Genomic DNA, 12,418 nt, shown 5'->3' on the forward strand with positions numbered 1-12,418 from the left:
TTCTCTTTCTGCTGAACAGTGCGCAAATGAGACCACTGAATAGTTCAAAACCGCAATGGAAGCACATGTTCCCATGCAGAAATTTTATAGCAAGCCCCACTCTCCCCAATGGTTTACTTCGACTTGCGCAACTGCCATTGTTCAAAGCAGCATGTATACTGCAGATTTAACCGACATAAGTCCAGTTCAAACAAACAGAAGTACATAGAAGCTAGAAATAACGTTAAGAAAGAAATAGCGACAGCCAAGAGAGAATTTACTGAAACCACTAAAAAACGCATCGAAGCACAAAAATTGGGAAATCGTGACTTCTGGAAAATCTACAACAGTGTAGTAAATAATGGGCAATCAACAATTCCCCCACTAACCAACAATCACACGGTTGTTTGCTCAGCAACCGACAAAGCTAATATGCTTGCCAGCCGGTTTGCCTCGAACTCCACAATGTACCCTTCCAACCACTCCCTGCCTGACTTTCCTTTGTGGACAGACACCACGCTAGACGATCTAAAAATCATCCCTGCTTAGGTACATGCTATCATAAAAAATCTTGACACTTCAAAAGCATGTGGACCTGATCTCATCCCAGCTGTGCTATTAAAAAAGTGCTTAGCCGAAGTAGCTCCAGTTCTCTCCAAACTCTACAACAAATGCCTTAATGAATCCTGCTTTCCGGGCTGTTGGAAAACCGCTTCTGTGGTACCAATATTCAAGAATTCTGGCGAAAGAACTGACCCATCAAATTATCGCCCCATTAGCCTCCTCCCACTTTTCGCCAAAATATTTGAGACCATAATTAACCATGCTCTAGTACGGCACCTTACAGATGCAAAACTTCTGACTGACAAACAATATGGATTTAGACAAGCCCGTTCCACAGCTGACATCCTCACTGTAATCTCTGAACGTATATACCATTCACTGGACAAAGCGGGAGAGGGCAGAGCGGTAGCTCTAGATATATCTAAGGCTTTTGACAGGGTATGGCGCAAGGGTCTCCTCAGGAAAATTAAATCATACGGTATCACTGATAGAATACTTAACATAATTAAATCCTTAGATAAGAGAAAAATCCAGGTTGTCCTCGATGGTCGAACATCTAAACAGTGTGATATAAATGCGGGAGTGCCTCAGGGGTCTATTCTTGGATCTCTATTGTTCCTGATATTTATTAATGACCTCCCCGACAAAACTGCCTCTGAGATGGGGATATATGCTGATCACACTACACTCTATAACAGGCATGACAGGAAAACAAATGAACACATATCTAAAGAAATGGCAAAAGCACTAGAGGATGACCTCCAATCTGTAGTGGAATGGGGACATAAATGGATGGTCACATTCAATGATGCCAAGACTAAACTGGTTTCTTTCAATAACTAGAAGAAACCTTCTCTGCCACCAATAGCAATGGCCAGTGACTCCCTGTCTGAGAGTACATCTTTCAAACTGCTTGGCCTAACGTTCACAGGAAACATGAGCTGGAACAATTATATTGAAAACATTGCCAGGGCCGCTGCAAAAAAGGTAGGCTCTCTCTACCGTGCTAGAAAACTACTGACACCTGAAAGTATCCTGTATCTCTATAAGGCAATCATTCGCCCATGTATGGAGTATTGTTGTCACATCTGGGCTGGTGCATCTACTACTAGTCTCTCGCTCCTAGACAAGGTTAAAAAAAGAGTCGCCAATCTGATAGGCCCTGAACTGGCATCTAAGCTTCAGCCTCTGTCCCATCGACGAAACGTTGCATCCCTCTGCTTGTTCTACAAGTATTTTAATGGTGAATGCTCTGACGAACTGCAGACACTTGTGCCCCCACGACGCAGACACCCTCGACAAACCCGACAGACAGCTAAATCCCACCCCCACACAGTAGAGATCCCTAGATGTAAAAGATCTTTCTACTCCAGTAGTTTCTTCCCCAGAACCGCTAGACTCTGGAATTCCATTCCAGGATCCTGCTTCCCTAACTGTACTGACATGCAGAAGTTCAAGTGCAACGTGAACCAACATCTTGCTGCCCAAATCCCTACATAGTGCTCCAGTAGTTGCTGACCCTGATAGTAGCCCCCTACACCAAAGTGGCAATGTGCCTTGGTTGGGGTGAAAATGTAATAAAAAAAAAAATAAAAAAAATATTATATGTATATCTACTAGTAAAAATTTAAAGATGTTCACTGAGAGATGGTTGTTAAGTTAGGCAGGATGTAAGGCTCGGTATCAGGTCAATTAATTAATTTGGGGCATTATAGAAAATAGGGGCACTAACATAAAGCTAGTGAAAGAGGTAGGGTAGGGTGTTGACAGAAATCGTAGAACTAAAATAATCTATGTAAGAATTATTGGTGAATAAAGAAATGGGGCTTTGTTCCTATTTGCCTCCCCACGAGGGCAAAGTTAGACTCAAGGTCGGTTTTTAACGTGGAGAAAATCCAGCTCTCCCCAAAGGGGCATTCTGGATAGGAACAAAAGTTAACATTGCCTCAATCTAGAAGGATTTCTCCTCCACTGATCGAGGTTAGAAAAGGCGAAGTGTAGTATCAGAACAGATACTACACTTTGATCCTAGCCAAACGGGGCTCTGTTGCTTAATTAAAGTAATCTCCAATCTTATTTGTTTCACCGTCAGCAAGATGTAAGCAATATCAACAGTCTAAATTAGAATATTTTTTTCCCAAAATCTATTGCCTTTATTTGCTTTTCTGGCTTTGATTTCAGAGCAAGACTTCATAAGACTGGTGTCATCTAACATTGGAAGATACATTTTATTGTTTTACTTCATACAGAATTACTGTACTGTTATGACATGCAGAATATTACTTCGTCCGTTTGTAGATTAAGCATAAAAAGAAGATTCTGTCCATGATCTATTACATAAATTTCACCTGTCTGTTTAAATGTATGTCTGTATGTATGTATGTCTGTTTAAATGTATGTATGTTTAAATGTATGTATGTATGTTTGCCTAAAACTTTCGACAGAGGCGACGGATTTTCACAAGATTGGTATCGTTTTGAAGCTCGACCCTTTGGATAACAAATATTGAAAAATTGGTTAAAAACATTAATTCCTTAACCTTCAACTGGGCACTTTTCTACAGGGAGGGGTCGCTTTTTTTGACAATATTTTCGAAAGTCATCCCTTCTTTTCGATTGTCTAGCCTTAATTTAAACCTATGTCACTTCTGGTTTGGCGATGGACACAACAGCAAACACGTCACATGTTTTTTTTTTATTTTCACATTCTTTTTCTCCTTCGTGGTACGGGTTTGAGACTGCCTGCCCACTAACAGTTTTTTTTTCTTTTAATTTTTTGCTCAACACACACCTCCAAATACACAGGCAATGCTGGGCACCCAGCTTAGTAACTTGATTAAGAAGTCTTCCAAAATGTGATTTAAAATACAATAATAACCACTTTTCATGTTCCTGAGATAAATTTTGTTTGTGTCCTGATGTCAGTTCCTGGAACAAAACCTTTCTCGTGCATAACAATAAATGCAAGTCTCATTTCGCTGGATAATTGGGACTTTATTCGCTTCACAGTCAAAGTCATGTCCCTATTCTCTGCCTATCCTTAGAAGGGTGGGAATTTCTCTATCAATTCATCTGCCATACATACACCTCTCGTCAACTCCACAAGAAGTCTCTCATCTTCTGATGACTGTGTCTGTCAGACTCGAACTGTCAACTCTAAACTCAAACTTAACTCTTTTTATATTAAGGTGTGTGCGTGAGGCTGTAATCCCCATTAACTGACTGCAATCCCCATTAACTGCACTCAAAATACACTCACTGACCTATCCTATAATTACTTGCTACAGACAGGTGTACACATTGTAAAAGGAAAGCAATGGATTTCATCTATGTCTTTTTGTGAGAACACCATTGCACTCAATGCCATCCCGCACTAACCATGTAATTCATGACATAGACTCCATAACATGGCTACAATGAGTCATTCCTCATAAAATGGAAGTCTCCATCTCTTCACCAATATGTGTTTGCATACTACTGTAATAGATAGTCGAACTTTCACAAATGTGCTCGCACATGCATATTTAAAGCAGATTTGTCTGCAAAGGTTGAATCGCATACTTCACAGGCATAAGGTTTTTCACTTTTGTTTTATTTTACTTCAGTTGAAGTTCTCAGAAATCAAGGGGTCCACGACCTGGGGCTAACACTTGAAATCTATATGAGATACATAGATATTCGAATGTTCCATTTAAGTTCTTTATCTCTCAAGCACTGAGTTAGTAAAGGAATTGAGAACATAATTTTCCTCTCTCCAATTAACCATTTTTATACGTTGTAGTATATCTTTCACGTTGGTCTCATGGTCTTACTGGATTCCAGGACAAGAATTTATCTAGTCTGGTGGAGTATCCAGCTTCGTGCTATTACTTGAGGTAATATCACTTAGAGAAGGTGCACCATTCCTCGGAAAAGCTGTGGGGTAGCCGTAGTGAGGAGATCTTATTTGGGCTGCACATACTATGTGATGTTGAATATTTGGTCAGGGTTTACTTTCACTCTTTTGTTTTATTTTACTTCAGTTGAAGTTCTCAGAAATCAAGGGGTCCACAACCTGGGCTAACACTTTTCACCAGTATGTGTCCGCATGTGGATTTTAAAATGGGAATGCTGTGAAAATACTGAACCACACACCGCACAAAGATAAGGTTTTTCTCTTTTTTTTTATTTATTTTACTTCAGTAAGTATTAAGAGATCAAGGGGCTCCCTCCTGGAGCTAACACTTGATTCTGTTATGATTTAAATTTATATCCGAGGGCTCTTTTAAGAATAGATGCTGTTCCCTTTATGGCTGCTATTTGTATTTCGTTACAGCTTGGTCTTCCAGGGATTGCTTCTAAGTATTTCTGAAGGTTCTTTTTTATTAACCCAGTTGCTCCTATCACAACCGGTATAATGTTTATTTCTTTCAGAGACCATGTCGTTTTTAGATCATTTTTTAGGTCCTGATATTTTGTTATTTTTTCCCGTTCAGCTCTGTTAAGGCCAAAATCATTTGGGACTGTAACATCGATAATGAGCGTAGTTCTTTCAGGCTTGTTCCATATTACAATATCTGGCTTGATGGCCTTGTCTTTTATGTATCTCCCCGCCTGTATGTCTTTGTCATAGAACACGGTCACTTTTCCATTTGATGTTATTGGTGGTGGTTCATGTTCCCAGATGTTTGTCGCTCTGTCAAGCTGCATCTCTCCACAGATTTTCCAATGAAGGTACTTACATACTTTGTTGTGGCGGGCAGTGTAGAGGCCATCTGCCAATAGGATAGGACATGCAGACATTAGGTGGCTTGGGCTCTCAATTGCTGAGTGGCAAAACCGGCATTGGCCATTTGCTTGTAGGCCAGCCATTTTTTTTAATCCATTTGTGAGTAAGCCTTGGTCTTGACTGGCTACAATGAGTCTTTCCTCATCAAATGGAAGTCTCCCGCTCTTGAGCCATTGGAGTGAAGCATCCCTGTCTATATATTCCTGTTTAAGCTTTTCTCCAGTGTGTGTTCGGACATGGACAACTAAACTTGTTTTCTGAGAACAAGAATATCCACACACTTCACAAGAATATGGCTTTTCCCCCCTCTCTTTTTTTTTCATTTTTCTTAAACTTTTTCTTCTAGGGGATGGGACATCCAACCAGATGTCTGACATTTACCCCTATTTTAGTGAGTCCAACCAAGAGATCTTTTCAGGATTCTAGCCGTCCCTTTCAGTGCAATCGTTTGTATTTCACTTGCACTTGGTTCACCGGGTATGCTTTCTATGTACTTTTTAAAGTTCTTTTTCATAAGCCCAGTTGCACCTATGATGACTGGTATAATTGAAACGTCTTTTAATTTCCAATTTCGTTTCATATCATACATAAGTCCTTGATACTTTGTAATCTTTTCCCTCTCAACTCTGTTAAGCCCTGTATCATTGGGTACACTGACCTCTATTACGGTTGGTTTTTTGTTTGCTCTGTCCCAAATCACTATATCTGGTTTAACAGCTGCATTTTCAAGATATGTAGCAGTAGGGATTATGTAGTCATAGTGAATAGTGTAGTTGTCATTCCCAACTGTTCGTTCGGGTATATGTTCCCAGGAGTTTTTACTACACTGAATGTTGAGTTTCTAGTGTGTATTGACATATGTTTGACTAAACTTGATTTCTGAGAGCAAGAATACTCACATACTTCACAAGAATATGGCTTTTCTCCAGTGTGTTTTCTTAAATGCACAATTAAACTCGATTTGTTTGAAAATGAGGAAGTACACTTGTCACAAGGATATGGTTTTTCTCCAGTGTGTGTTCGAATATGTTTCACCAAATATAATTCCTGAACAAAAGAAGATCCACAAATTTGACAAATGAATCGCTTTACACTATCGTGTTTTCGCATATGCACAATTAAATTTGATTTCTGGGAGAAAGACGATTCACATTCATTACAAGAATATGGTTTTTCTCCAGTGTGTGTTCGAACATGTTTAGCAAGGTTTGCTTTACGTGAACAAGAATAACCACATGTTTCGCAAGTAAATGAATTTTTTTAATTTCTTCTTTTGTGCATTTTAACATGTTTTGCAAGGTCTGTTTTCTTTGAACAATAGTAGTCACATTTTTCATAAGTAAACTTGCTTCCTTTAATGCGTCTTCCTTTTTTTGTGTGTGTTTGAACATGTCTAGCAAGGCTTAATTTTTGAGAACAAGAATAACCACATATTTTGCAATTATATAGGTTTTCTTTAACGTGTTCCTTCATATGTTCTGCTAACATAAAGTCATAAGTAAAAGAGGAGTCACAAACTTTGCAAGAGTATTGTTTCTCTTCAGTGTGTGTTTGTACGTGTTTTGCCAGATGTGATTTCTGATTAAAAGAAGCTCCACAAATTTGACAAGAAAATTTCTTCTCGACAGTGTGTTGTTTCATATGTTGAAATAAACTTGCTTTCATAGTAAAAGAAGATGCACATGTATTGCAGGAATATGGCTTTTCTCTTTTTGAAAATTTTCTTTCTTTGAAGATTGTAATGCTGGGTATGAGGTAGCCAAACCAGCTGCCAACATTTCTCTGCTTTTTATTGAAACCAGCCGAGAGTTCTTTTTAGTATCCTTGCTGTTCCCATTAGTGTGTATTTGAAGATGTTTAGTGAATTGCAATTTATGTGAAACAACAATAGCCACGTGTTTCACATTTAAACTTACTTTGTTTCATGCATTTTAGCATGTATTAAATGTGCTAAAGTTGAATTTTTTTAAGAGTCCAAAACACTCATGTTAGAAGATAGCTTCTGCTTTTCCATTGCTTTTTCTTGTATATATCTATTTCAAAATAATGAATCGCATTTGTGATGAGAATATTTTTCTTTGCAGTATGGATGCTTCACACTTTTATTAAAACTTAAAATGAAGTGATTTCTATTTCTTTATAGAATATCATAAAAATTAATCCAATGATTTCAAACAGGAACATCTGTAAAAAATAAACAAATCAAATTTAAATATTGTTTACATTTAAATTCAATCAATGAACTTATTATTCTTATTAGTAGTAGTAGTAGTAGTAGTAGTAGTAGTAGTAGTATAATTTGGCACTTCTGCAGTATGCGGACAGTGGCCATCTTTTTTGGTGCATTTTACTAAACTGTCACTAGGTGGCTCTTTTCAGTTAAAGAACGGGACAATTTTATTTCAGTTCAAAAAATGTTTTGCAGAAAAAAATCCAATGTTGCTTTAATTTGAAAAAAAAGTTTCATTTAAATTGTTAATTTGTTGTTGAGCCTTCAAAGTTGCTTTAATTTGAAAAAAAAGTTTCATTTAAATTGTTAATTTGTTGTTGAGCCTTCAAAGTTGCTTTAATTTGAAAAAAAAGTTTCATTTAAATTGTTAATTTGTTGTTGAGCCTTCAAAGTTGCTTTAATTTGAAAAAATGTTTCATTTAAATTGTTTGTTTGAAAAAAAAACAAAACAAATAAGTTTACTTTCAATTCAATATATAGAAAATAGTTGCAAATTTAAGTTTGTTTTGACTTAACATGCAAAATCCTATTGTTTCCTCTGCCATATCGAGTTTGGTCCTTGGTAAAAATGGCATAAGTGAATGAATAAGAAAAAATGGCACAAATCAAGAAAAATTTGGTAAAATCATTCAGCTAAGCTCCTTCATATTTAGTTTTAAATATGGGTTAAGCCCTCTCTCCAACCTAATATTTTAAAATAAGTATTTAAACTAGTGGAGGGAGGGGGCTGTTTAAATAGGGGATAAACCCTAACCTCTATTCTAAAATATATATTTTTTTTAAATTTGCTGTTGATTTGGGGCAAATAAAATGGATTTTTTTAAAGTATTTTAATGTGTGATGGGAAGGTTCTCACCTCGATGGTTTGAAATGGGCACTAATCTCCCTCTACTCTATATTTTAAAATAAGTATTTACTCACTTGGTAAAAAGTGCAAAATAGTTTATGGTAAAAAAATCGAAAACAAAACAGCAACCACAAAAAGAAATAACTTATATTAAACGCAGTAGAATTTAATTCATGCTGACCTCCTTTTTGCATAGTAGTGGGGAGGAGGACTGAGGTGAAATTTTTATCTCGATTTTTCGGCACTTCTACACTATTGGGAGGAGACTTTGTAGTTGATATATAGAGTTTTCAGATAAAAATACAATGGTTTCAATTGATTTTTTGTCAATTCTAATAAGTTACAATGGTAATTTCTAAATTATGCAGTCGGAATTATCTGAATATTGTTGAATTATTGAAAAAAAAAATTAATCATGGTAGCAGGTAAAAAATTGATGCCATCTTGTTTAAATCGAAACAGAAAATTACCTCCCTTTTGAACTCTCCTGTGTCTTACGATTGTTTTCATCAAATTCTATTTTTATTTTCTTGCATAAATAATTTTCTGCCTCAATTTTCATAATTTTTGGATATAATCATCGTAAAAATATGAGGAATACCTAGATAGCATTGGTTTCACATGAAATTCAGAATTGCGATTTAAAAACTTTAGTCCCAATAGTGTAGGAATGCCGATTTTTCACTTTTGCCATTTTCCCTATTTATCCACTTGCAACATCTTTACTTAAATTCATTGAGTTCTGGCAAAATCAAATTCCTACAAATCTAATGGTGGTAAGGTAGATCAATGCTGGCGAAATCATGTGATCCGAAGTTATGTAAAATCAAATTGAAGGAAATGAAATAAAATAAATTGAAATAAAATGAAAATCTGAAAGTGTTGTGTAATTATTAAAACAAAAAGTAGGTAAGTACACTTTACTTTTTGACGTGTCATAATGACCAAGGGTTTATTGGATACCTGAATAAGAGAAGAAATACAAGAGCATGTTATTCACATGTAAGTAAAGATACGCATAGCAAGCAATGCCGCATGTATTACAACAAAATGAATAATAGTCCTCTACGTTCCCCTCCAAATCTTTGGTACTGCAAATGGCTGAATGGAGAAAAAAAATGTGTGAAAATCACTGGTACAAATTTACAGTCACTGTCCAGTGTGAGAAAGATTATCATGGCTGTCATGCCTTGTACCTCAAAAATAACTGAAGCTACAGTTTTTGATAAACCAATCAATTTTCAATATGGAAACATAGTGCAACAGACTGTTTGTCTTAAAAGGTCATATGATCGGGTTACACCGTCAAGGACACAGGAGTTGAAGTACTTGGCGATCAATCTTGTTATGGGGAAGTAACCTGGCCAAGGACCGAGGGAGTTTCTTGTGGGTTCCCTTATCCGATGTAGTGTCCTGTTCTGTGGAGATATCTGGTGATGTCACTGGAGAGCAAGAGGAAAGATGACTCTCATTATATGGCTGTGGGTTTTGGGGTTGTCAGGTGCCATGGCGATGAACCAGATGAAATTGGCTTGCCTTGCAGAGCTGAAGTAGGTTTATGTTGGGAAGCAGGACCAGCTGGGTTCAGGTAGGGCATTGAGAGAAGGCCAGGAGACAAGATGATTGGGCCCCTCTCCACTATCCTTAAGTCAACATTCTATAGATAGGTCTTTGGTTGAACAAGCAGCACACATTGATAAAAAAACTATTTTATTCAAAATTCAGAATAACTGATTGCTATAGAATCTCGCCAAATTTATTAAGCCCAAATCTGTCACTTTCTGACCATGGTGTCACCATTCTTATAGTGGGAGAGAACCAATATTGCCAACTGAAATTTAAAAAACCGCGTGATCATGGAAAAGAAATCTCCAAAAAATCACTAGATTTTTAAGTTTTGTCATCTGAAATTTTCAAAATATGTTCCGTCTGCCTGCTTCCCACCTGACTACAACTTGGATGTCTTCAAGTCCAACGTTAACAAATTCCTAATTAACTGCCCCCTTAAGTAAACATTTCATCAAATCTCCACACTAACGTAATGTAATTGCAATAACCCTTATCCCTGAGTGGCTTCCGGGCCTTGATAAGCAGTGACCATTGTGTAAAAAAAAAAAAAAAAGAATTTGAAACAAAAAAAAATCTCCAAACAAGAAAAACATCATATTTTAACTTTTTACTATACATAAAAATATTATCAATACACAAAATAATCTGTGTTTTCTCACTGTACGGTTTTGGAATTATATTAAAGCAGTTGGCTCCTCAGAAGGCGGACAAATTTCATCAGCTAATTTTATCGGATTTTCGAAGGGGGTACACTTTGTTTTGCAAAAAAAACAAATCATAAACTCCAAGTGTTTATTTTTATTAGGTGTTAATATTTTTTTTCACATCAAACATAAAAATATAACTGTTATAAAAAAAAATTATAAACTGTTTTTTTCCCAATAATATGTTTATGAATTGTTTTTTATCAAACAAAAAAAACAGTTCATATATATTTTTTAAACAAAATCTCGTTGGAAAAACAGTTCATAAATATTTTTTTATAACAGTTATATTTTTATGTTTGATGTAAAATAAATAGTACCAACACCTCTGATGTTGGATTAAAAAAAAGATTTTTATTCTAAAATAAAAATCAAATAAAGACTGTTTAAATAAAATTTCTATTTTTATATTTGCTTATATATATATATATATATATATATATATATTAGTTCATTCCATGTAAAATCGACAATTTTTTGGGGGGGGGGCACAAACCATGTCTCACACGGATGTTTTTCAAATTTGCTACGCTCTTAGATCTCCATGAAAGGAATTGAATGGCACTTGTTAAACATCTCAAGGTCAAGGGGTTCCTGAGATATGACCTTGACCTTTTACAAAAATGTGAATTTTTATGAAGAAGTGACCAACTTTATAAGACGATACCTCTGTTGTTTATGGGTCTACAAAGTTCATTCATATATCATTTTAAAGTAATTGGATAGATCTATAATTTTATCTGGGAATATTTTTTCAAAGTAAAATGAAAAAAGTTGACCTTGACCTTAACTTTTAACCTGAATTATCTCAAAAACCGTCCTTCCAATTTCTTTTAAATTTTGACAGAAGATTTATCTATCTTATGACAGTATATATTCCAAATTTCGTGATGGTCCTTTCACTAGAACTATCGTTATAAGCGTTTTAAAGAAGTGGGCACATTCAAAATGGCGGAACCTACTACCTGCAACTTCATATAAAACATTTTGATATTTCCCAATATGGTCAAGTTTGATATTGTCGGAATTTATCTTGCTTCCAGGTAAATTTGACGCTAAAGTAACTAAGCTGAAAAAAAAGCATGAAACAAAAGAGGGGGGGGGAGTAAAGAATAGAATATAAATGTCTTGCTTTAAAACGAAGAAGAAACTTTATTTACAATGAGTTGCAAAATTTTCCCTTTGCGGGCATTAAACTTAAAACGCCAATGTAACATATAATGAAAAAGCAACATGTAAAGAAAAAATAACAACACTGCTGGTTCTTATAAAGAAGTTGTGCGTATCCATTACGAATACAACAAGAATATACAAAATAGTAGTATCTCCCATTCACACTCGCATATGAAGTTAATTTCAGGAGCGTACTCACAATTGAAAGCCTGTCAGGCAAGTGGCCTTTTTCTTTTTTTTTGTTTAAAGTTCTTTGAGAATTTTCCTTCCCTGCATGGAAACCGTAGACACACGTATTACAGGACCAAGACCTCGTCGCTTGTCCGGATAGGAAATTCCATAATACCTTGTCACGTAAAAGGTATTTTCTTTAAATTCCACTCCTTGTAAAATAATAATAAATAAATATGTGCAGGACCGCAGCCACGTAGTTAATTTCCAGAAGCCTGTCTCGTCACAGCCAGGTATTAATTTCTTGCCGGGTTACTTCTTTGAAGGACGGCTCAGCAAAATTCTATCTTCAGTGCCGGGCAAAGAACACGTTCTCTCTCCTCGACAGCAGAATTTCAAAAGAGACCGAAATAC

General features: G+C 36.0%; 1 protein-coding gene across 2 annotated transcripts in view; it reads right to left on the bottom strand.

The window, feature by feature from the left end:
- Positions 1-2,752: 2,752 nt before the first annotated feature.
- The window catches only part of LOC145276751 (uncharacterized), a 35,452-nt gene continuing 25,786 nt past the window's right edge, over positions 2,753-12,418 (bottom strand). For both annotated transcript variants that reach the window (XM_080127988.1, XM_080127987.1), the window contains exon 2: positions 2,753-7,494. In XM_080127988.1, coding sequence (XP_079984114.1) covers positions 4,776-5,687 — 912 coding nt within the window. In that variant the 5' untranslated portion in view covers positions 5,688-7,494 and the 3' untranslated portion in view covers positions 2,753-4,775. The remainder of the gene's footprint in view (positions 7,495-12,418) is intronic.

The sequence above is a fragment of the Euprymna scolopes genome, chromosome 5 (genome assembly GCF_053919585.1).
Source record: "Euprymna scolopes isolate OS-2025 chromosome 5, ASM5391958v1, whole genome shotgun sequence".
NCBI lineage: Eukaryota > Metazoa > Mollusca > Cephalopoda > Sepiida > Sepiolidae > Euprymna > Euprymna scolopes.